This window comes from Cynocephalus volans, chromosome 7 (assembly GCF_027409185.1).
Source record: "Cynocephalus volans isolate mCynVol1 chromosome 7, mCynVol1.pri, whole genome shotgun sequence".
Lineage (NCBI taxonomy): Eukaryota > Metazoa > Chordata > Mammalia > Dermoptera > Cynocephalidae > Cynocephalus > Cynocephalus volans.
This window is the reverse complement of record NC_084466.1, coordinates 98901581-98927045: the sequence shown is the minus strand read 5'-3', so window position 1 is coordinate 98927045 and position 25465 is coordinate 98901581. Positions and strand designations below refer to the sequence as shown.

Genomic DNA, 25465 nt, shown 5'->3' with positions numbered 1-25465 from the left:
ATTTATGATCTTGGTCTTTCCTTCTTGCCTTTGTTTAGGGCCAAAAGAGAGACACTGGTTACTCTGACAACCTTAAAGGAGACTCGGGGAATGTCACGAACAGCATGATCTTTTCAACTAAATCCAGCAACCAGAACTTCATTGTTTACCTCAATAAAGTTCAAGCAACCATCATCGGGTACAAAGGCAGTGATTTTCTTGCTGTGCATGGTCAGCTGGGCCCTGACACACTTCCTGATGGTAGAATTTGGCTGTTGGGCTTCAACTCCTCCGTTTTCCAGCACAATTCCCTCTCCGTGGGAAGCACCTCCAAAAGGGCTGGCCTTCAGGGCTGTGCCCAAATGGGCTTTCATGTACTGTTCCTTGTGCCACTTTTGGTCTCACTGGTGACTACAGAGCTTCCTGGCAGTACGAAGATGGAGACACTTGCCCCACCTGCCAGAGTCACGGGCCTGAACTACAGCACTTTATTATTTTATTTAACCCTCCAAGCTACCCCAGGATGTGAGCAGATTGAGCATTAGCCCCATTTGAAATGGGGATCAGAGAGGGCCTGTGACTTGCTCGAGGTGCCACAGCAAGTAGGCAGCAGGGTTGGCCCTGCTCTGTGTCTCTGAATCAGGACCCAGTGGCAGAGTGTGTTTCCCCAGCCATGTTTAGAAGGGAGTGGCACAGCTCTCCTGGGAAGTCATTAGTTGTGGTGACCCACGATGTTGTCTCATAAACTCTCCTCCTGCCTTTCTCTGGGACGGAATGTGATCTGTTCCAGAAGATGAAGAGACTCTGGGGACTATTTTTCTGTCTCACCAGACCTCAGCCACCAGCCTGGAGGCCGGCCAATGAGCTGGCACCATCAGGGTTTGCATTTAAAACACAATCCACGCTCTTTACCATGGCCTCCAAAACGCTGCATGGTCTGACCCCTGTTGACATCTCTGTGGCCTCACCCAGTGCTACTCTCCCCTTGGCCATCCTCTTAGCTTCTCAGGCAGTTTTGCTTTTCCAACCCCAGGGCCTTTGCATTTCCCCTCCATTAGCTCTCAGCTTAAATATTGTCTTCCCAGAGGAGCCCAACCTGATTACTATATTTAAAGTAGGTGCCATCCTATTATCTTTCACAGCATCCTGTTTATGTTCTTTAATGTCAATATTTTGTTTTCAGGTTTATTGTCTTTTTCCCCACACTTGAAAATAAACTCCTGAAGAGCAGAGATTTTTCCCTGTCTTGTTGGTGGCAGTGTCTCCAGCATCTTGTCAATGTCCAAAGTAAATGGTTCAATAAACAATCAGTGGTAATGGAATGAATAAACATTTGTAGGAAGGAAACAAAGAAGGCAGGGTAGATACTGACACTAGGTGACAGGGTCCTGCTTAAAGCAGGCAGTGCTGGGGCTGGAAGGCCTTCTCCAGGCCCCTCCAGTAAGAACCCCCATGAGAGTTTTCACTTGTCACAGTGCCTGTTGGGAGACTCCACAGGCAGCTAATCCCTGATAAGCCTGAAAGTCAACTCTGAACCAGTCCCCATGACTGGGGGAAATCTGTGGGTGTGAGTGGGCAGAAGAAATTGCCAGAACCTTTCAGGCTAGACTCCAGTCTGTCTGTGTCCCCCACTGCCCTTCACTTGGCCCACATGTGAGCTCATATCCCAAAGTCTGTCCCTGGGGAGTGCCTGGGAGCCACCCTGCATATCTCTAGAGACTCAGCTGAGCCTGGGCACCTGTCTCCAGACTCAGCCCAGCTTCCAGCACAGCACAGTCATCTCTTCTTGAGAGGAAAAAACCCTTCCTATTCTTGGCAATTCACTGGGCTGGGGGGAAGGGACGGGTGGAGGGGGGCAGGGTGAGGTGGAGGGGGACAGGTCTCCCACCCCACCTGGCTCCAAGCCAGCAGCCAGAGATCTCATTAACACCCTTGACTTGTCCTTTCTGGGATTCTGACAGGTGCCCTTGTGGTTACATCCTACAAAACTGTAGTCCTCTGAACCCAATTAAGCCATTCCCCTACTCGGGGAGCTTCCCAGAGGTCTCAGAATATAATAATAGTTGTCTCTAGGACACTGTGATGATCTCAGAGATTGGCTCTGAGCCACTGAAAGCCCTGGGCTGGAGATAAGACAGGGGCACACTGGTTTGACTGCACTCAAAGCGTAGTCCCCGGCCAGCAGCATCAGCATCCCTTGGAACTTGTTAGAAAGGCAAATTCTCAGACCTCATCCCTGACCTAGGGAAGCAGAAACCCTTGGGGCTGGGGCCAGCTCTCTCTGTTTTAAATTTCAAAGCATCCTCCTCCAGATGATTCCAATGCGTGCTCCAGTTTGAGAACCATAGAGCTAAAGGACTTTGACTGAAGGCTCCAGTAGTGGATACACAAAGACTGGGCAGTCCCAGCCCTCCTTCCTGCATCCTTACTTCTGTGGGAATTCAGCATTCTCATCTTTAAAATAGAAACACAGCCTGGCTGGTTAGCTCAGTTGGTTAGAGTGCAGCCTTGTAACACTGAAGGTTAAGGGTCTAGATCCTCGTACCAGCCAGTTGCCAAAAAAAAGAATAGAAACTCCAAACATTTCCTGGCTATGACCTAGGGTAGGTCATGTTACCTCTCTGGAAATCAGATTCCTCACTGGTCAAATGAAGATAAGTTACCACATATAAAAGAGGATTCGATGAGATAATGTGTGAAAAGAACTTGGAGCTCTTTGGTGCACACGGCACTCAGTATGAGTTAGCTTAGAAAATTACACAATGGCTGTGCACATAATATTTCTATAATATTCTTGGTTGGGGCCTCCCTACAAGCCTGAAAGATGTGAGAGAGAGAAAACAATGCCAAAATGTATGACTTAGCCCAGAATTGGTATGGGTGTTTCCCTGAGTTCACAGCCTTCCAGCTCATAGTTACCTTCCTGCCTCATTGTTATCGCCAGCTGCCTGTTTGTCCGGGTAACACATGGAGCTCAGCCCAGACTGGAGACCTGGGGCCCACCCATTCACCACCCACTTCCTGAGAGCCTCAGGGTAAACACAGGCCTAGATCGGCTGACATGAGGGACTGCCATGTGCACAAAGCACAAAGGACAAATGGCTATAACCACACGAAACAAAAGCTCAAGTTCATTTGTAACCTAAGAAATGCAATTTTAAATAAAATTTGTGGTTCTCAAACTGGAGCGTACATCAGAATTATCTGGAGAATGCTTTAAACAGGTTAAGCTTTTCCTCAATCAGACTGGCAAAGATGAAAAGTAAGGGCCAGAGCGTGGCTGCGCACTGAGGATGTGAGCACAGACCCGCTCAGCCTTCGCAGCAGAGGCACATCCGTCCAGCACCCTAACAAGGGCCCACTCCCAAATCCAGCCGTTCCACTTCTAGGGCTTTCTCCTAAGGAACAGAGTGAGGTCTAATGGCATGGGGGAAAATATTGAACATGCACTGTAATGCTTACAAAATAGTATGTGCATGCATTATAAATCCATATTCCATTTAAAAAGTGTGTGTGTGTGTGTGTGTGTGTGAACTGTAGATGAATAAAAAAAATTAAGTGCTTGTCAACAGGGGTGGTGTTTCCTCAAGTGATTTTTATTTTCTTTTTTCTTACTTGTATTTAACCTTTCTGATCAGAAGGAAACACTGATACATGTGATAAAATACTGACTACGTCAGTGCTTCTCAACTCTGACTCATATCAAAGTCATGTGGCTTTTAATAATACAGACCACTATGCCACCCGCCCCCCATCCCCACCCCAACTGGATCGGAATCTGGATCAGGGTTGGTTTTCAGGTGCTGGTATTTTTTAAAAAGTTCCCCATATAGCCAGATTTAAGAACCACTGAATTTACAGTCCCTGCTTTTGAGGCACTCACAGTCAGGTTCAGTGGGGCTTCACATTTTGGGGGTCAAAGTCTTTGAGACTCTGATGCATATTAATTCATTTCACAGATGCTACCTTAAAGGTTTTCTGCTGATGTACAAAGAAATGGTCCTTGTCCAAACGAATTTATGGTCTTCAAAAGCATTGGATTCTCTCCCCAAAAGAGCATCAGATGTTTGACATGCACTTTGAGGGGAGTGGTGGGCATTCGGGATTTTGGCTCGGTCTGCATCCATTACCCTCTAGCAAAGTGATTTTTCCCTTGAAAAGTTAGTCCTCCTCCTTGCGTACAATTTTTAAAGGACCATCAATCATGAGTCTGTACCCACCCCTGGCCAAAGGATAGCCAGTCAGACATCTTCTGCTTTGGATTTGACTCTGGGTCCTAGTAACATGATTTTCCTTCCACTGGATGACCTACCCACGTCCTTCCAATAGATTCCCACTGTCGGTTAAGTTAGCCAGCACCAGTTTTTGTTGCTTGTAACCTGTGTCTTGGCTAATATAAAGGGATTAAAGTTAATCATCCTTAGACCTCCAGGGGGTCTGCAGAGTCCAGGTTCAGAATCCCAGGGACAGCAGAAGGGGCAGGGGTGGACAGGGATAGCACCACAGAACCCAAGTTTCCTCCTCCCCAGATTAGATGCTCCCCACCTCCCCACTGCCTCTTAACAGGCCATATTATCTTCCATGGAGACTGATGCACAGGGAATCAGAAAGCTTGACCTTGAGAGTGGCCCAATGGTGGTCACTCACTGCATATAAGAGGGGGTAGGGGAGGGCAACTTGTTTTGAAGGAAAAGCTTGGGACCTTGTCTTAAAGTTGCTTTTGCACAGTTTTTACAGAAAAGTGTATTTAGTTTGGGGTGGCTCAGGGACTGACAATAGGGGACCCTAATCCCCCATGCCACCCCTTAGTACTCCTATGTGAACTGGAGAGAAATCCATTTCATCCCTGTGTCCTTGACTTTCAAACATGGATGACCTGGGCTTCTTGCCCCTCCCCATCTCATGGGGTTGTTACTAGGCTCAGAGAGACACCAGAGTATGTTACAAAGGGCCTCACAGACGTACAAGCTGCTTCTTGACTGCACTATCTGCCAGGCAGTTGTGGGGAACCAAGGGGTCACAGTGAGGAACCAATTCATTTGTGTTTGTTTTCAGAAAAGCAAGCTTGAGCAAGGCCTGACTTAGGGCTGCTCAGGAGAATGAAAGGTGGATGTGTAGCAGGATCCATGAGGAAGGAACTTTCCTGAAACCTATGACCTCCTACTGCCACTCCTGCAGGCTGAGCCAAACCTACCCCATCCAGGTACCCCCACAGCAGCATGGATTCTGCAAGCCCATTCCCTTCTTGGTGAGTAAGAGCAGGTAGGCCTTCCAAGAATCATTCGGTTGGCAAAGGCCAAAGATTCTGAGAGCTGAGTTCCCAGGGTAGCCAAAGGGAGCCTCAAACAAGCTTCTTTTTATACTTCCTCTTCTCCTACTCTGAGGCCTTTTTATTTCTCCTTGCCTCCTCCAGGAGCACTCAGGTTTCACCCATCAAAACCTATATTCAGGAAAGGTTCTGATACAAGTCATTTAACTGTCAGTGAACACTGAACTGCCTTTATCACATATTGAGCCTACCCTCAGCCCATTTAAAGGAATTCCAGGCCTTAGGAAATGGGGGTAGAAGAGATTTAAGGAGGGGAAAAGGATGGGAGTGAGGGATTTTCCTCTCTCATGCTCCTGGTAAGGCTAAACATATGCCCTGGAGCTCCTTTTCTGGGTTCTATTGCTGCCTGTTCAGTCTACCTGCAATGTGGTCACATGTCACTTTGTACTTCACCTATAAGTAGAGTTTTTTGTTTGTTTGTTTGTTTTTTAATTTCCACTAAGCTGGAAATACTTTAGGGACAGAAGCTATGCCTAATTCAGTTTGGAATGCTCCCCACTATCTGGCAAAGGTCCTATTCATGTTGATAATTAATATAGGTACTGAACGCTATGAATTTTCCTTTAAGAACTCCTTTAGCTGTATCCCATAGGCTCTGATAGACACACTATTTTCATTATTGTTCAAATACGTTTTATACAACATCAAGCTATCTCTGACAAGGGAAGGAAAATTATCTGCATTTCTCAGGAAAGTCAAAGCTCAAAGACAAAGAGACTTGCTGTCAGAGTACAGAGTGCAGCAGTGGCAGTGCCCCAGGTTTTGCTTGACTCTAGGATTCAGGGTCCATCAAATAAGCCAGAAGACCTGGTCTGAGTTTGAAAGCTCCTGCTCTGGCTCTGCCACTTCCAACCATTTTCTCATTCTCTCTGGGTATCATCAAGTCACCTACAAAAATCTCCAACATCTATTAGCAGCAACTAGGGATCCTTGATTTGGGGGGAGGGGAAACCTTGGCTCCCTGAGGCTCCTGTTACAACACTGACACCATGAATACTGCAGGTGTCCCCTAAAACCTTTCCCGAAGATGTAGGCACATGGTGGTCAGAGGCAGAACCAGGGCTATTCTGTGCTCAACTGAGAAGTAATGGAAAAGGACACCTGACTCCTTTGGGATTCATTCTTCCTCCACCCAATACTTCCAAAGCAGGCATCACCACCTAAAGTCTTAGCATCTCTGTCCCACGTTACTTGTTTTCTCTCTCCCCATCCCTAGCAGGATCTTCTTTTACAAAAGGTTATGATAAATTTGTTTACATGGATGAGGAAATTATTCACAACACCTTAAGTGTTGTTTCTTTTCAGTGTTTGTGTTTCAAAAGATGTAAACGCTTAAATCAGAAAAAGCAAAGGTCTAATGGTACAATTTCAGTTATTAATAAGAAGGCAACAAAACCTTTTGAGAAGGAGAGACTGAATAATTCTTTCATATTTGTATCTTAAGTAAATCCGGTAAAAATTAGCTGTGTTTTCAGTTCCATTCATGGGGCCTTAGTTTCCTCATTTGTAAAATCAGGGTTGAGCACCTGCTTCCATAGGCCTCTCCCGCCTCTAATAGTCTGGGGTCTGCAATAGAATGGGCCACACATGATTGGAGCAGAAATACTTACTGCATTTCTCCTCAACTCACTGCTGGAAGGATGACAAATGCCATCAGACAGACCATGTCCCAGAGAGAACCAGACTTGCACCCACCTAGCCTCTGCCTTCCCAGAAACAGCTGACACCCTTCCTTTCCCCACTCCCAGCAAGACAGGAAAAAGCAGAAAGTCTTCAGGACGAAACTGGATAGCTGGACTCTGCAGAGGCTGCAGCCCCAGAGTATCCCCAGAATCTAGGCCATTTTGCAGAAAGAGCCAGCAGACCTGCTATAGTTCAAACCAGGGCTAGTTGTACCTTGTGAGCCTCAGTTTCATTATCTGTTAAATGGGGCTGATGCTGTTTCCCTGCCCACCTTTCAGGCTGGTTGGGAAGCTCTCAGATGATGAAGTGCTTTGTAGAAAACAATAAGGCACAGTGACTCTGGCAGCAGCATTTCCAAGGGGCATGAACAAGCAGCAACCCCCTGGACCTCCAAGATGCTACTGTGTCCTGTGCTAGAGAGAGACGGGCTGGCTTGCTCCTCTGCCCTCCTGTCCCCAGTGACCTCTTTCCTCTGCATGGCTCCTTCCCCACAGGTGTGCCCACCTCCAGCCAATGTGGGCACACTCCTTCCCAGCCCATGGGACTCTCTCAGCCACAGAGCTCTCCAGCTGGGGAGATAGCTGTGGAGGCTGCTAAGGGCTCCCAGGAAGCCACTAGACTGGGTTTGGGCTAGGACTGGAATGGGGAGTGGATCTGATTTGCTGACTTATCCCACAGCGTAACACCACAGTTAAGGCCCAGTGGGGAACAGTGGAAGGGGTCACTGCCCAGCTGGCCCAGCAACTCCGCAGGGGGCTCAGCAGACCGAAGCATCTGTCATTAGGTGTTGCGAGAAGGCTCTGGACCCGCAGAGGGCCCTCCAGGCCGTAAGAGGGTACTTCAAAAAGTTCATGAAAAGATTCATATTATCTTTTAATTCTATTTTTCCGTGAACTTTTTAAAGTACCCTCATATTTTTGGTACAGCCACCCCAAAATTCCCCTTTCTGTCCCCCAGTCGTAATCAGTCCCCCTTGCTCAAGTTGGAGAGTGGGAACTGGTGGGGAGACAGATTCCGTGCCAGCTCTGAGTGATAGAAAGTTCTTCCTGATGTCGAGTTGAATTGTCTTACTGCAACTTGTTTCCACCAGTCCCGGTTCTGCTGCCGGGAGCCACACAGAAGAGTGAGCCCCTGTCCCCGGGATCATCCCCCTCTGCCTGCCTTTTCCCACTCCAACATCCCAGGATTCCCAGTGAGAGGGGCTCCGGGCCCATCTTGTCACTCATCAGCTCATTTTGACAGGCCCCTCCCCCCCAGTAATTTTTCTCAAGAATGCAAGCCAGCTCTCCCCATCTGAATGTAAGGCATTGATTTTTAGGACCTAAATTCAGGACATTACATTTCACTTACATTTACATTTCATTTTCTGGATTTAAATCTGTCATTCCAGTATGTTGAGATGACCTTAAATCTTGAACATGTTGCCTTGTGGCTGTTATGGCTCCTGTCCATGGATTTGAAAAGCATGCCTCGTACTTGCCCTCCTAGGAACCTCTAGACATCAAACCTTTAAGGAAAGCCCTGTTGTCAGTCCTCCAGCCTCCTTCCCACTGCTGTCCATCAACTTACAGGTTTTCATGAGAGATCTTTGCAGTGTCCTGCTGAACTGCTGTAGTTCATCTTTTTACCTCTCAGAAACCCAGTCCGAAAGAGGAAATTTGGTACATTTTAGCCTCATTTGTTCTTAGGGAGCACTAATATCAGCTCCTAATGAGCACTATATCTTTCTTTTTTTAAATGTTTTGATTTGTTTTTATTTTAAAAGATGTGCTTATCATAAAATAGTTCAGAGCACCACAAAGGAAAAGAGTAAACATCCCTGAAATCTCATACGCAGAGATAACTGTGTGGCTGATGTGTTTGTGATGCTTCCTGCCATGTCCCGTTGGCCCAAAGATGTCAGCTGGGGCAGGCAGATCCTTGCACCTCCAGCGCACCATCCAGCCTGAACCCAGGGGTCTCTCTGCTTTGCTTTCTCAGAAGCCATGAACAGGAACAACCCAGAACTCCAGCAGCAGAGCAACCCTCAGCTAGTGGGGCGGGGCAAATAGCAGTCGGCGCCCATCTCATGTGGGACAAACCTTGGGTTCATTCTGTACTTTTCCCAAAAAGTCCTCTGCAGGACAGAAACCCCAGTTACCCACAGCTAAAACGAGCCCATTCACACACCCATTTCTTAACCTTTCTCCCTTTTCTATCTTACTGCCCTCTTTTTTCACCATGCTTCCTGTCCTCACCTCCCAAATAAACTCCCTATACCCAAGTCCTTGTCTTAGGGTATGCTTTCAGAAGCAAGAGAATCCAAATGAAGATGTTAGTGACCATCTCTTTGCATATATTATGTATGTATATCTCCAGTAATAAATCTACATAATTTTGCATAAAGGGGATTATACGACAGACATATTCTAAAACCTGCTTTTTTTTTTTTATTACAATAGGCAGTGGACATATTTCCATGTCAATAAACAAAATCCTAAGCACAGTTTTTGCTTTTTCATTGTTTTTGGTGGCTGGACAGTAAGGGGATCCGAACCCTTGACCTTGGTGTTACAACCCTTGACCTTGGTGTTACAACACTGTGCTCTAACCAACTGAGCTAAATGGCCAGCCCCTAAGCACAGTTTTTAATGTCTGCATGACATGCCATTGCAGGCGTGTCTCATCTTTAATTTACTGAATTTATGGACATTTAGATAGTTTCCCATTGTGCACTGTAATAAACACACTCAGGAACACATCTTCGCAAGTGTGAAGGATGACTCCCTTTAAAAAATATTCTAAGGTGTGTGATTGCTTTAGTGTCTCCTAGGCGCGCACTGTATGTTTGATGATTTCTTCTGGAATTTTAACAGCGGTTGATCTCAGCAGTTTAGAAGTTTTTTTTTTAAATCTATCTTTCCTCCCTTTTGAAAATCAGTACATTTGCTCATCTTCAGTTTTCTGGCATTTGCTTTGTTCTCTGTAATTTCCTCTAGAGCAATGATTATATCTGCAAATGCCCCCAGGACTTCGGGCTGTCGTTTGTCTGGGCTTCAAGGGGTGAGTTTATTGGAGGTGGCTCAATGTCTTATTCCTCTCATTCACCTATCTTGGGTTTCACTTTCCTCTGTATGCTCTTCATTCCACAATTTGAAATGAAATTGCCTGAGCCTTGATCTGACTGCCCTTGTGTACCAAACCCTGAGGATATTCTTTCATGTTATCTTTATTTAGACTTGGAAAGCTCTTTGCTCTGTCTTTTCCCCGGCTTCTGTTGACTGGGGCTTTGCTAACACTATTCTTACAGATTTTGCCAGTCTTCCAGATTCCTGCTGGGTTATACATTCCTCGTGCATCTTTTGTGTGTGTACTTTTCAAATCCTAGCTCATTGGAAAGCTACAAATGCAGCCTGCTATGGATTGAATTGTGTCTCCCCCAAATACAATGTGTCAGAAGCTTGGTCCCCACAGTGACAGTGTTAAGAGGGTAGGAAATCCTATTGTGGTCATTGAAAGGTGGGGCCTTGAAGAGGTGATTAGATTGTGAGGACCTTGCCCAAGTAAATGGATTAATCCTTTGATGGTTTAATGGTGGTCGTGGTCATGGTTCTGAGGGCTTTAAAAGGAGGAGAGAGGAGTTAGCTCTGTCTCTCTGCTTCCGCCATGTGACACCTGCTTTGCTGTGAAGAATCACGACACAGCAACAAGGCTTTCACCAGATGTGTTACTTGGACTTTGGACTTCCCAGCCTTCAAAACTGTAGGCAATAAATATTGCTTCATTATACATTACCCGGTTTCGGGTATTTCTGTTATAAGCAACAGAAATGGACTAATACACAGCCTCCCAAGATTTTCTATAAAACTCCCTTTTCTATATTGACAGCCGGGTTTGCAATTACTTATTGGAATTTTAGGGTTTTATTACCTCTTGCAGAAGACTTCTCTTACTGAGATGAATTTGTACATGTCTTATCTTATTTTATCCTCCCAGCCACCCTGTGAAGCCAGTTGAATGCAAGTTCCTCATTCAACAGATGAGTAACCAGTGGCACAGAAAGGTTTAAGCACCATCTCAAAGACATACAGCAAGCCAGTGGACCAGCCCTCAGTCCTCCAGTTTCTTAGCCTAAATGTAGTTCCCTTTGCCCACAATGGCTGAGGGGTCTGGACCCCCACCTAGTAATGTTGGAACAAGCAGCCTTACCTTGGGCCACTATCCCTTAAAGTACTCGAGGTTAGGTCCATAGTTCCCTCCCCTTTCTCTAGGGAGAGAAATTCTCTCTGCATGGAGATCTCTGGAATTCCATCTCCCCCACTACCTCCACCCCTTCAAGTAGGCAGAGTTGGTGACAATTCCTCTAAAGCTAATAGCCATACTGTTCTCACCTGATCTAAAATGATCCTCTGTTCAGGCACAAGGGACGGCGTGGGTGCACACACACACAACACGGGCATGGAGATATCCAGGTCTTTCTCTCCCGGTCTCACAGTGTCTCTGTCTCTGTCACACACTAGAGTTGCACGGTGTCTGGATCTGGACAGCCGTCGTGATCAGCCACCCCTGCCCCCTTCCTCTTCCTTGGCCCACGGCTCCTGTGTCCATATCCCACCCCACGCCCCACCCCCAGCCCCGGGGTCACTCACCCTCCATGCTGCCCACTCCTTCCAGCTCTGAGACGGTGTCCAGTGAGGAGGGGCTGCGAGCCCCTTCAGGCTGGCAGAGGCGAAGGGGCAGTCTGCAGACACTGGGTTGCCCTGCCACACCCCTGCCCCCACGCTGCACAGCCGGCGGTCCGGCGGGGGCGGGCACGGGGCGTGCGCTCCCAGGCCCCGGCTCCCGGCCGGGTCTTGCTCCCCTCGGGGCCCGGGGCTCAAGACTGGCGCGCAGCGCTGGTGGCCACTGGGCTCTGCCGCCCGCCCGCCGCCCTGCGCCTCCGGCCCAGAGAGAGGGAGGGGGCTCGCGCGGCGCCGTCGTCATGGCACCCGGCACACCTGTGCCCGCCAAGCGAGGGCGCCCCCGGCCCGCCTCCCTCGTGGCACACTCGTGCAGGGACCGAGCACCCCTCCAAAGTAGGGGACACACCCCACCGTCCACTGCAGCCTTGGCAGCCACGTCCAATAACCCCGTGCCACTCTCTCCGTGCCCCACATTCCCAGCCTCTGTCCCCGCTGCTCGTCCTTGTTCCACCCCAGCCTGACCCCCAGCCACCCATGCGGGTGTCCAGGACTGTGGGCCCTCCTAACAAGGGGATGAGAAGTAGCTGGGAATACAGGGGAGGGCCATCAGCTCTGAGCTCTCCCAGGAGAACAGGAACAAGGTGTCTAGCAGATGGCCACTGGCTTTGTCATTAACCAGCTTAGGCACTCACGGGACGTGTACCTTTGGGCCAGCTTCTCATCCACACCAGTCTCAGTTTCTGCATTTGTAAAATGGTTTTGAAGGGAGTAAATGTGATGATGTCAAAGTTTCTGCCCAGCACATAAAAGATGCCCCAGAAATGGTCCCTTGAGCTGGATTGGAGACTACTCGCCTCCCACCGTCTCTAGCCGGTCAGGCACCCAAGAGACACCACCATAGATTTTTTTGTCATGTGAATAAAGATCCCAAGTTCGAGGCAGATAGAAGAAAGTGAATGGTCCATTCCTTCCTTTATTGAGAATCAAGGGTTTGTTCCAGGGGACTCTGGGGAAACGGTTCACACCAGGCTTCTTCCTGGTCTCGCTTCTCTCTAGCTCCGTCTCTGTTCTGAGCAGCTGGCAGAGTCTCAGAGCCGAAAAGGCCTTAGAGGTCACTGAGCCTAATCCTGACCCAGGGCAGGTGTCCTAACACACTCCCCAGCAGTGGACACTTCCACCCTCACATCACTCCCTCTTGCCCCAGGGCGAACCTTTGGAGAGCAAGAGGGGGAAGGGTGCCCCTCAGGTTTGCCCTTCTGGGAGAAACACCTGAGTTTTGTTGGGCTTTTTTCCTTTCTATAAGTTGCCTCAGTTTCTTCATCTGTAAAATGGGGATAACAATAGTACCAATCGCCTAGAGTCGTTGTGAAGATTAAAGGAGTTACTATATGTAAAGCACTTGGAGCAGTGTCTGGCACATAGCTAGTATCCAATAAACATTATTCATATCGTCACTTCCTCGAGTACACCTTCCCGTGGAAGTGCCAGCATTTCTTGAAGTTCCTCTGACAGTCAGGACCCAGAACATGACATGTCATATTAAGCCCCCTTAACCAATGCAGAGTTCATGGCACTGTGTTGTAAATTCTGTATGGCCCAGCACTGCCATTTACTGTATGTGTGACTTTGGGAAAGTTATATAACTTCTTTGTGCCTCAGTTTCCTCTCATCTGCCAAATAGGGATAACAGTCCCTACCATGTAGGGTTGTTGTGAGAATTAAATATATGTGAAGCACTTATGACAGTGCCTGGCACTGTAGGTGATCAATAAATATAAGCTGTAATTACTGGGGTGCTAGACTTTGAATAATGCAGTCTCACTTTTTCACTTTTCCCCTCCTTTCTTTCTCCTTCCCTTGCTTCTTTCCTTAGCAGCCACACATTTTAGTACCTTGTGGTCAATACCCCACCCACCCTCCCCTTTTTTTTTTGGCAGCTGGCTGGTACAGGGATCTAAACCCTTGACCTTGACTTTATAACACCACACCCTAACCAACTGAGCTAACCAGCCAGCCCACCACGATCTTTTTTATTTGAATAGTTCCAGATCACAGGGCCTCTTTTTCTTCCTTCTACAGACTTTCTTCTTCCATCATCAGAACCTTTGTACAGTGCCCAGGTACATGTGGCACCATGCAAAACAAATTCAGGGGATCCAGCCTTGGAAAGCAGGAAGGGCAGTGCCATGGATAGAAAGGCCTGGGTACTAATTCTGTCCTCACTATTCATCTGTGTGACCCAGGTAAGTCACCTAAGCCCTGGAACCTCATTTTCCCCACTTATAAAATGGAATTTATAATGTCTCTTCTCAAGGCTGTCATGAGGATTAAAAGTCAAGTGCCGCTAAATACAGTGCCCTTCCTCATTCCCAAGGTTATGACTGAGGCCTAAAAGATACGTTGGGTAAAAGTCTCTCAATGCAGATGAAGAAAAGTCATCCTCTCCTTGTAGACTGTGTTCCCCTTGAAATCCACATGTTGAAGCCCTAACCCCCCATGTGACTGTATTTGGAGATAGAGCCTTTAGGAGGCGATTAAGGTTAAATGAAGTCGAAAAGGTGAAGCCCTAGGTGTATAGGACTGTGTCCTTAAAGGAAGAGGAGGAAAGGTCTTGTGAGGACACAGCAAGAGGATGGCTGTCTGCAAGCCACCCTCTTTCAGCACCTTGATCTTGGACTTCCAGCTCCCAGAAGTATGATAAAATAAATTTCTGTTGTTTAGCCCACCCAGTGTGTGGCATCCCTAGCAAATTAAGACACCTCCCTACCCGGAAGGGTCTCCCAGGCAACCCGAAGCACCATTATGCTCCATCTCAGACCATGCTTTCCTCCCAGGTTCACCCGACTGCAGGGCTGGGCACTTCTCAGGCTTGAACCTGGGATCCAGAGCCCTTCAGTCAAATAAGGCACTAATGCCCCTATTTTATAGATGAAGTCATGGGGACTCATGCCTTACCCTTATTACATAGCTGGACAGTGGAAGATAGAGGCCAAGAACACTCCCCTGGACTTCTTGGGGCACCGGCCTTGCCATGTCTGTCTCCCCCTCAGGGATCTGGTCCTCTGGGAGCATCTGAGAAAGTGAAGGATACAGTCATCCGGGGCATAGAAGCAACCCCTGTCCCTCTTGAGGAGCCCCAGAAGTTCTGTGGCCTACAGGGCTTCCACCTCTGTCCCCTCTGGCAAGCCTTTGGCCTGGCCCTTCATTCTCAGGGAGCTGCTCACCATCCCACCCCACTCCCATGTGCTCGGGACTAGGGAGACTTTTTGCAGAAACCCCCACCATCCTGGAATCTGATTCCCATCTGAAAAGCTGGAAGCCAGGAGGTGGCAGGATGGAAGTGGAATTGAGAAGGTCCTTGAAGGGACAAAAGCCTCCTGTATGGACCATGTACTGTACCATGCCGACACCTGCTTGGAGAAGCGTCTAAGAGGAGCAGGGAGGAGGCAGAGGGTGATCTTCTTAGAATCAAGCTTTCTGGGGGGCAGCAAGGGAGGTCAGAGTGGATGATAGCATGACTGCAGGACTGCCTTTCTTCCTGGAGAAGGCAAAACAGTAACTGCCACCCTAAGGGAGGGAAGGTTTAATGGTCTGTGGTAACTTGGAAGAAACCGAGGCATAGCAAAGGAATCCAGCTGCGGTCCAGAGCTGGCCAGTGGGCCACATGTTGGGCTGTGTGAGGTCATGTCTGGGAGCCTCCGGTTCTAGAACAAGCCCTTCTTATTGAGTAACCTTGGGCAAGTTGTTCATCCTCTCTGGGCATCAGTGTGAAAAGGGAGGTGGGATTAGAATCCAATCATTTGGTGATCACTAATCTGTTCTCATGGGATTCTGTGAATGCCACTCCCACCTTTAGCTTCCAGTGGACACAACCCGGAAGTCAGTGATCCTCCTAAATCATGAATCTCATCGTGACCTTCCCATTTCCATTTTCCTGGTTTAAACCTGAACTCCTCCACAGCCATGCAAGCTGCCCATGACCTTGTCCTTGTCTCCACCCTCAAAGCCTACTGTTTCACCCTCTACAGCCGACACTTTCCTTAGTGCTCCATGTCTTTGCACATGCTGTGCCCTTGCCTGGGTATCTTTTGGTGCTCACACTCCTGTCCACCCTCTTCGCTTGCCCCTCAGCCTGTCCTTTGTCCCATCCTCTCCTCTCTGCTCCCACATCTGTAGAATACCTCTTAGACCCTCAGACCAGCAGTTCCCAAACTTTGCTGCACTTCAGAATTGCTTTGGGAGATTTTAACACTTGCCCCTCCTCCTGCTCAGGTCACACCCCACACCAATAAGATCAGAATGTCTAGGCATGGGAACCAGATCAATAGTTTTTAAAGATCCCCAGGTGATTCCAACGTGCAGCAAAGTTTGAGAACCACTGTCTGTGACATTCCGGTCGTATTTCTCTTCCTATGCCTGTCTCCCCAGCTAGTCTATATCCCTTCCACTGTGTATTAGTTTGTTCAATCTGCTGTAACAAAATGCCACAGTCTGGGTGGCTTAAACAACAGAAATTTTTTTCTCAAAGTTCTGGAGGCTGGGAAGTCCAAAATGAAGGTTCCAGCAAATTGAGTTTCTGGTGAGGGCTCTCTTCCTGGCTTGCAGACACCGCCTTCCCACTGTGCCCCAATATGGCCTTTCCTTGGTGTGTGCACATGAGGGAGGGTGAACCCTATAGTGTCTTTTCTAACAACACTAATCCTAGGAGATCAGGGCCCCACCCTTATGACCTCATTTAACCTTAATTACCTCCTACAGGCCTTATCTCCTAGTATAGTCACATTGGGGCATTAGAGCTTCAACGTATGCATGCATGGGAGACACACTGTCCATGGGCAGAGACCCTTCTCACTTGCTTCAGTGTGTCCATCCTAGTGTCCTTCCTGGCCACAGGCCGTGCTGGCCTCGCACACATGCTCCCTCTCCTCTGAGCAGAGTTGGAGGCATGTTCCGAGATGCCTGAGAGAGTTGGTAGGTGCCCAGGAGAAGGGCTGGTGTGAAGCCAGAGTATCCTATGGGATAACTCCTCTGTGGTGGGAAAGCCAGGTGTCTCTGGTGGGAGGCTTGGTCTATGTTTCCCTGGCTGGAAATGCGCAGCAGCCTTTTGGACAAGAAAGGCCATTGGTGTAGTTGCCATTTTGAAAAGGCTCAGAATCCCCAGGGCAGGAAAAAGGGATCTCAGTGTGATAGAAATATGGCCCCTGGGAATCGGACCTCCAGCACACTGCTGGTGTTCTCAGCATCTGTATGTTGATGGTGGTGGGGGAGGAAAAAGGGATCTCAGTGTGGTGGAAATATGTCCCCTGGGAATCGGACCTCCAGCACACTGCTCATGTTCTCAGCATCTGTATGTTGATGGTGGTGGGGGAGGAGGGACTGTCTCCTTGAAGAGCAAGGCCAGGGGAGCTACAGATAGGAGCAGCTCCCGTGGCCTAGACAGGAGTGGGGTCCCTTCCTGGGAGCCAGGAGGCACTACTACCTCTCCTTAACCAGCCTCTGAGGATCATTTCCTTCAAAATATTTTAAAACACTTACTAGTGAGCTCTCCCCAAAGATGTAGGTCAGTGTTGTTATTTGCATTTATAAACAACAAGCGAGGGGCCCCAATGGCTGACTTGCTCCCACAGCACAGCCCAGCCCAGCCCAGCTAGCACAGCAACGGCCAAGGATTAGCAGCCAAGAGTGCCGGGCAGACGAGCTCCCAAACACCAGCACCCAGCAAGGGCCGCGCAGAGAACCCATGGCAGGCAGCCCCAAAACCTGGGCACCCGTCTGCCCTCTGCCACCGACTCTGGCACATCCTTGGGTAAGGAACTCCACCTGCCCTCTGGAACATTCTGGAACACTCCCTCTGGAACTCAGTGTTCCATCTATAAAGTGGGAGGGGTTTGGGCCAGAAGAACTTTCTTGTGCTGACAGTCTACCTTCTCCTCTGGAGAATGCAGGTGTAAGGAGTCTTCCTGAGGACGCATGCAGAAGGCCCCACTGGCACTGGGGGGACATGCTGAGGAGCTTCCCCTCTCTGGCTGGGGTCCTGCACCCTGGGTGGGGGCAGTGAGGGCTTCTAAGGTGAGCACTAGACCAAAAAGGGTTCAGGCCACTGTGTCAGGAAAAACACATCTCTAGGGAAGCTGGTGAAGCCTCTTTGGAAAAAGTGGGCAGCTCTCCAGGACAGGGAGGGGATGCGGCCCAGAAGCTTCCTCCAGCTTAAGTGGGGCCTTCTGTAATCCATTCCCTGGGCCCTGGACACCGATTCTGAGAGACATGGACTCTGACCAAAAGGCCCGGGTTTGAATCCTGGTTGTCCTGTCCCCACCTCACCCCTGACCTTGTCTGACCTTGGCCAGATTCTCTACCTCCTCCAATCCTCAGTTTCTTCATCTATATAATTGCAATAAAAATAGTAGCTATCTCCTCTGTTGCCGCAAGGGTTAAATGAGATAATAAGTGGAAAGCACTTGGCATAGTCACAGATACATGGTGAGCTTTTCATTTTAACTGCTTTTCACCTCCTCTACCCCTTTTTGCACCTGGGGTTCTTTCCTTTTTCCCCATGCTCTGGGTGGCTCCAGCCCTTTCTCTAGCAAAAAACGGAGATAGAAGCACAGAGCAGCTGGTAAACTTGGTCCCAGGGATGTGAACACTCAAGAGCCACCGTCCTCAGGGCGGCGAGGGGGCGGTCCGTGATTAGGAAATAATACCCCAAACATAGACACGAGCCAAGATGATAACTGCATGGTGAAGCCCTGTGTAACAGGCCCTCCTGTGAAAATGAACCTTTGTTATTTTGTTAGTTACTAGTAGTTAAGGGCACGGACTCTGTGAAGTTACATGATAATTTGTGGATTTGTCTCCAGTAGAAAAGGTAACCCCAAAACTCACCATTTATCACCTGGTAGGACATTCATGCCCACAAATCGCAAGGGGACCTTGTCAAAATGCAATTCCCGATTCAGTAGGTCAGGGAAGGGACCTCAGCTCTGCATTTCTAGCATGCCCCCATGTTCTGTGGATGCTGATTGTCTGAGGACCACTTTGAGTAGTAATGGCCTGGTGCAACCTCTCAACTTTGTCTCTAGGAATCCTCTTCTAAATCCTGACAGGGGTTGAAATAAGAGCTCAGGGAGAGGGCAATGCTTAACCAAAGGTAGTGATCCCATCATGGTGGTATTTCAGGCACAGCAGGCAGGTTGGGGGATCCCCTATCCTCTCCCAGGTCATGCATACGGTCTCCCGGCCACTCAGGAAAAGCCCCAGCCACAATACCATGGCTGGTGAGTGTCTGGAAAGACCAACATGAGAACAACTTCCTACTGTTTTCCAGTCCTACGGAAACAAACTCTCCTGGTGGGGAAGCACAGGTATTTAATATGGGATCTGAACTTGAGCTCGTACATGGCTTGTCAGACAGCAATTGTCTTAAAAGCAGAGGTCCTCAAACATCAGTGTGCCTCAACTATCCATCTATTCAGTCATTCAGTAAATATACATCGTGTATTTACTTAGTGCCAGGCATTGCTGCAGGTGCTAGGGCTATAGCAGAAACCAAGACAACGATCCCTCCGTGAAAATTTTATTGTAGCAGAAGTAGAGAGACTATAGCATATAGAAAATTTGAGCGTTAGATGATAAGCACTATGGATAAAAGAAAAAGTTGAACAGGTTAAGGGAGATAAAAGTGCTGGGGTGGAATGGGGCAGACAGTAGTAGGGTGGTTATGGTAGCTTTGATTTGAGCAAAACTTGAAGGAAATAAGGGAATTGGCCATGGGGATATCTGGGTACGTGGGGAGCAAATGCAAAGACTGAGGCGTGAACACACCAGGGGTGTTGTAGGAACAGCCGGCAGCCAGCATGTCTGGAGTGCAGTGAAAGAGCCAGAGAAGTAACAGGACAGATGACACCAGCCCTTGAAGACCATCATAAGGCTTTGGCTTATATGTTGAACAGACAGCCACTGCAAGATTTGGAACAGATGAGTGACTTAGGAGTTAAAAGGATCCTCTGCAGCTGGCTGGTTGTTTGGTTGGTTAGAGCATGGTACTGATAATACCAAGGTCCAAGATTGGATCCCTGTACTGGCCAGCCACCAAATACATAAATAAAAGGATCTCCTGGATGCTGCGTGGAGGATAAACAGGGACTCTTTAAGATGCAAAGGTGTGTGCCCTACTTCCAGAGTCTGGTTTACTGAGGGATCAGGTGCCTAGGAACCTGCATCTTAAAAAGCCCACAGGGGATTGATCCTTTTGTAGATAGTCAGAGATGCAGTGCCACCCCTTGCACAACTCCAGGGGCCCATTCTCATTGTTTTCTATGTAAATGGTGCTAGTTACCTTGACACATTGTGAATGACACTCCCTGGAGTTGTGCACTGAGGCTGTCCCACAGAGTCCACTCTGGCAGACATCCTAACTCAAGTGCTTCCTATATACAGGAAAGAGGGTGCCCAGGTGCCTCTGCTGGTATGAATTTGAAGGTACACACATAGAATAGCACACACCCCAGCTGGCTGCTGGCCCAGGCCTTGAATGCCTCATCATCCTGCATCATTAGTTATCCTTTGAAGCCTGAGACAGAGCCTTTGGAGAGTACTTTACTATAAACGTGGGTGAGCAGTGAGCTGTCAGTCTTCTCATTCCCTGTGGGACTAAATCTTTCATCAGCATCCAGGTGTGCTCCAGGGACGTGTGGCATGCAGCTCTGCATTGCCCTGGGAGAGGCGAGGTCCTTGTGTGAGGGCCAAAGGCTGAGCCCACACAAAGGCAGGCATAAGCAGATGTAGAAGCACTCCAGTGTGTGAAATGGGTGTAATGCTGATGTGCTTACCTACATCATCTGCTGTTAACCCTCCTAGCATTAGGGAAAGAAGTGCCAGCAACCATTTTATAGATGAGGAAAGAAAGGCCCAGAGAGGCCCTTTTCGCAGGAATATGATGGGAGAAGGAATGTTTCGGGTGGAGAAAGGGATCAATCACTCTGTCCAGGCTGGCCTCCTGAGAGGTCTGGAGCTCACAGCAAAGACCCTGGAGTTTTAGTTGCGAAGAAACCCAGTTTAACCAAAACCCCAGCTCTGCTCCTTTCTAGTCACGTGCTAACCTCCGAAGCTTGTTTCCTCATCCACAGAGTGGGCACCAAGAGAGTGGTTGCTGACAGTAAAGGAGAAAACATACAAGTGCTTGCCTAGTGCTGATAAACACTAGCAGCTCCACGAGTGCTCCTGCCTGGACCTGAAGCAGCTGGGCTTGTAACCCTTTTCTCAAGGATAGGTCCAGTCTGCCCGGCCTTGAGACGCATACACAGGTACTTCAAAAAGCTCATAAAAAGATTTGCATTATCTTCTAATTCTATTTTTCCATGAATTTTTTGAAGTACCCTCATAGTCAGAGCCTGGTCTGGCTGCCCAGCAGCCCGGAGGCACACTCTTCTCCCAGGCCCCCTCTTCCCGGCCTCGGCATCTCTGCCAGGACTCTGCCCTGCTGGAACTGCTCCCGCTCCCTATGGCTGGCTTTCTGAGAAAGGACAGGCATATTTCATGTAAAGAGTAGCTCAAAAGTAGGGCTCTGGGGTACAACATGGTATTTCAGGGAAACTCACAACCAAAACCCTCTAGCCCGCACAGCTCACTGTCCATGTTAACTTCTTTATTCCACTGTCTTCTTCAATATAACCATACTATTCCAGGAAACTCTTGCCCAGGAAATAAAAGTGGTAAATACTTGTAACTTTACTGTTTATTCCAGGAGCTCTCTGAAAGAATCATTTAAAAGGAACAGCAAACTGCTCAACTCTTAGTAGCATCAAAAGAGTTTACACCCCAAGTCTCTTTGAACCCTTTGCCTCAAAATTCCCTCCTTGCTTTGTCGACCCATACTAAACCCTGTCATGATCTGTACCGACTCCTAATCAAGGCTTCCTCCCCTGCACTGAAAGCCCCATCTAAAACCAGATTCTGAAATCTCTAACTTCTCGACTGCCTCCCCTACTCTGACATTCCAAGGAAAGCTCTGTCGAGGTTGAGATCTCCCTCATGGTAAGAAGAGTAGGATCAGCTTTGTCTGAGTAACAGTTTGATCTGGTGATATTTTGGTGAGCCAGCGTTGGACAAGAACCACACAGGTGGCATTCCTCTCCCTGACCTTTGGGGTGGGGGAGGGCAGCAGCCTGAGTCTAGGCTAATCCACAGGGGACACTTAGTTATAAGTGATAGCAGGGCCCTCAGAAATAGTGACAATGTGAGTTCTAGAAGGGGCCTCGGGGATCTCCTGGTGCAGCACCTTCATTTTACAGACAGGAAACACGGCCTGGAGAAAGAAAGAGCTTTGTCCAAATCACAAAGCAAGATAGGATTGTCACAGGGATGAAGTGAGTTAATATCTGTAATGCACTTAGACACAGCCTGGTACCCACTAAGCTGTATGTGCATTTGTTAAATAAAAATAATGGAGTATCTGGCCTAAAACTCAAAGCAAACTCAAGTTGGCCTCTCAGATTTAAAAACAAAGCCTGACTTTAACCTCGAACCCAGCACAGTGGTTCTGCTGATTGAGCATGCATCGGAACTGTCTGGAGGGCTTATTAAAATAGTGCTAGGCCCCAACCCCAGAGCTTCTGATTCAGTAGGGCCGAGAATTTGCATTTCTAACCAGCTTCTTGGTAGTGCTGATGCTGTGGGTCCAGAGACCCCTCTTTGAGAACCATGGACCCAAAGGAACAAATTACTAAGGGAGTCATTTCCAGCGGACTTGGAGACAGCTGGCCTCTTCATCCATCCCCAGGTATGCAGTTTCGCCCAGGGCTGCTTTCTGCTCTGTAGCAGCAGCGCAGCTTTGGGCTGTGCATCAATTCTGCTTGGCTGCACCTGTCCTCACCTGTGACTATTCTGGGTATCACCCAATCTAGCTCCCTTTACCTCGTGCTTTCAACAAGAGCAGCTCCTCTTCGCATGAGGGCTGGCTTGCCACCAAGGTTACACGAGGTCTGTGCAGTAAGAATGAATCAGACACCAAGCAGGCAGATGAAGCCAGTGCATTCTTTATTGCAGACAGAAGCTAAGGGGCTCACTCACACTGTGAGCTCTGATTTGGGGGCTTCTCTGACTTCCCAAGCTTTCCCAGAGAAGCAAGGGCAAATTCTCCAAGCACAGTAGAAAACAACTTCCAGAAGCAGCCTCTTCAAAGGGCTTATGGTGAGGCCCTGAGGAAACAGGCAGCTTGGCATACGGGGGTAACCAGAAAGGCAGGGTCTGAGGGGCCAACAAACCCAACCCTCATTTCCTGATGACCACAGGATGCTTCCACCACTGGGAGTGTCAGGAAGACTCTGGAAAGATCTAAGAGGCCAAAGGTCTCACAGGGCTGGGTTAGGGTGGGGGCTGAGCACAGACTCAGATCCCTGGAGGTAGCAGGGGGAGAACTGAATCTTCACCCTCTACTCAGAGGACATCCCCAGGGTCACCCCTGGTCCCTCTCTTCTCAAACTGTAAAGTGCTTGTAGGAATCAGCTGGAGATCTTGCTAAAATGCAGGCTCTGAGTCGGTAGGTATGGGTGAGGCCTGAGACTCTGCATTTCTAGCAAGCTCCCTGGTGATACTGTTGCTGCTGGTCCACAAACCGCACTCCCAGTTGCAAGGCTCTGATCACACAAAACGCCTTTGTGCTTAGCAGAAAGCATGCCTCTTCTTCCACAAGGAGAAATGCCATTCCAGGACATGGGGTGGGTGAGGCCAGCCCCTCCTGGACTGGACTTCAGTTCCTACTTGCCCCTGACATCCACAGCTGAACTTGGTATCCTTTGAGATCCTGCCTTGATGCCTCATCCTGAAAAGCTCTTCCCTGGAGTTTTGCCAACTAGGCTCTGGGATATGAGCAGAGTGAACAAGGTCTTTCCTGGGATACTGAGTGCTCAGTGACAGGCCAACTATGGTCCAACCTGTCAGCTCCTTGCCAAGAGAGAGGCGGCCTGCAGAGGGGAAGGAAATTGGGATCATGTGAGAAGGAGTGACTCCTCTGAGCAGTGGTAAAGTGGCCACTGGTTCACAGGACACAGGATTTGGGTGGCCATGCTTTGCCCCAAGTCCTAGGGCATCAGGTGCCTCCACAGACTCAGAGGAAGATGCAGACCAGGTGGGGCACGGGGCAGCTCTGAGTCTGCTTATTCCACAGATGAGAAGGTTGGAGGTAGATACCTGGGGGATCAAGAGGTCAGAGGTTCTCCAAACCACAGGTGTTACCAGAAACCAGGAGCCCAGGCCCTCTCCTGGCAGGGAACCAACCATCTCTGCTTGCCTGGTACTGTCCCAGTTTTAGCACTGGAAGTCCCACCTCCTGGGAAACCTCTCAGTCCCAGGCAAATCATGATGGCTGGTCACCCTATTGCTTGGCCATATCCTAGACCCCACATAGATAGCACTGAAATGACTAGGTCATCAGGGCTTTGGGTGGTGGCCAGGGAGCTGGCTGGCTGTAAATGCAGTGGTCCACAGTGCCTTCTTCCCCCAGGGGGGCCATGACAAGGCAGCCAAACTGCTGCTGGAGGGAGACTGCAGCAGTTTGGCTGAACCAGAGCCACAGGCGCAAATGGCTTTGTTTCTCTCTGCGCCTCTTCTCCTGTAGTTCGGGGTGTAATGCCAGGCACACTGGTCACCACCAAGGAGGGATGGAGCACTCAAAACTTCCTACCCCACCAATTTCTTAACCATGAGGAAGGACAGTGCTGCCTTGATTTACTCCCCAGTTCCCTGCCTGATGGTCCTTGGGCTCCTACATAAACGTTCTCACCCTGCTACAGGGCCAAGCCACACTCTCTCTGCAGCTCTCTCAGGACCCCTGGTTCAGGCTCCTGCCAGTCCAGGGACCCACAGGGCTGAGGATGGGGCCCTGCGAAGGGCCTCATCCAGGTTGGTTCTCAGGAAGCAATAAATATTTGGAAGTAGTTTTCTACTCCTCTCAGGGCAGCGACTGGCTCTCAGCACTAGAAACAAGGCCTCAAACCCGCAGGGCCCAGAGAGTGCTAGGTGATGCTCACCTGGGGGGTCAGAAGGTGCGTGATGTAACGAGGCTCAGAGAGGGCAGGAAATCTGCCCAAGTTTGCACAGCAGCGATGAGTGCCCAGAGTCCAGGCTCCAGCCCCCACCTCACCTCCTCCCTCGGGGCGTTCCGGAGCCCACTACTGCTCAAAGCGATCCATCCCGGGCCGGCTGCACCCCTCCCACCACGCGCTGCTCGGCCCACCCACCCCCGCTCCCAAGGGCCCATGGACTCCCTCCCCTCAGCGAGCCAGGCCAGCGGCCTCTGTCCCTTGCCGGGTGGGCACGAGGCGGGGCTTAGGATGGGGAGGGGTGTGCGCCCTCCGGCGACGTGAGCATGTCAAACTTGATGAGCGGCGGGGCGATCACGCGCACGTCGGCGTTGAGCGGGTTGAAGCGGAGGTTGACGCTGCGCAAGGCCGGCATGGCCGCCAGCTTCTCCACCGGCACGTCTGTGGGGAGAGAGGGGACAGGTTAGAGCGCCGCGCCCAGCAGGGGCGGAGGCGGGTGACAGGTTAGAGCGCCGCGCCCAGCAGGGGCGGAGGCGGCTGCACGGGAGGGGAGGCGGGCAGCTCCCCGTCCCTGCTGGGGCCCGCCAGGGTATGACAGCCACACGGAGGGAAGCATCTTTGAAAATAAGGGCCAGGCTTCTCGAAAAGTTACACATAGGCTTGCCGTATAACCCAGCAATTTTACTCCGAGGTCGAAGTGAAAGAATTAAAAGTAGGTACAGTTGTCCCTCGGGGACTGGTTCCAGGACCCCCGAGGATACCAAAATCCACCGGTG

General features: G+C 49.5%; 1 protein-coding gene and 1 pseudogene across 4 annotated transcripts in view; both read right to left on the bottom strand.

Annotated features, from left to right (window-relative positions):
* Positions 1–2: 2 nt before the first annotated feature.
* LOC134381694 (small ribosomal subunit protein uS12-like) lies at positions 3–11953 on the bottom strand (annotated as a pseudogene).
* A 10716-nt stretch (positions 11954–22669) lies between these two features.
* The window catches only part of LRRC20 (leucine rich repeat containing 20), an 80778-nt gene continuing 77982 nt past the window's right edge, over positions 22670–25465 (bottom strand). For all 4 annotated transcript variants that reach the window (XM_063103292.1, XM_063103293.1, XM_063103295.1 and 1 more), the window contains one exon: positions 22670–25130. In XM_063103292.1, coding sequence (XP_062959362.1) covers positions 24976–25130 — 155 coding nt within the window. In that variant the 3' untranslated portion in view covers positions 22670–24975. The remainder of the gene's footprint in view (positions 25131–25465) is intronic.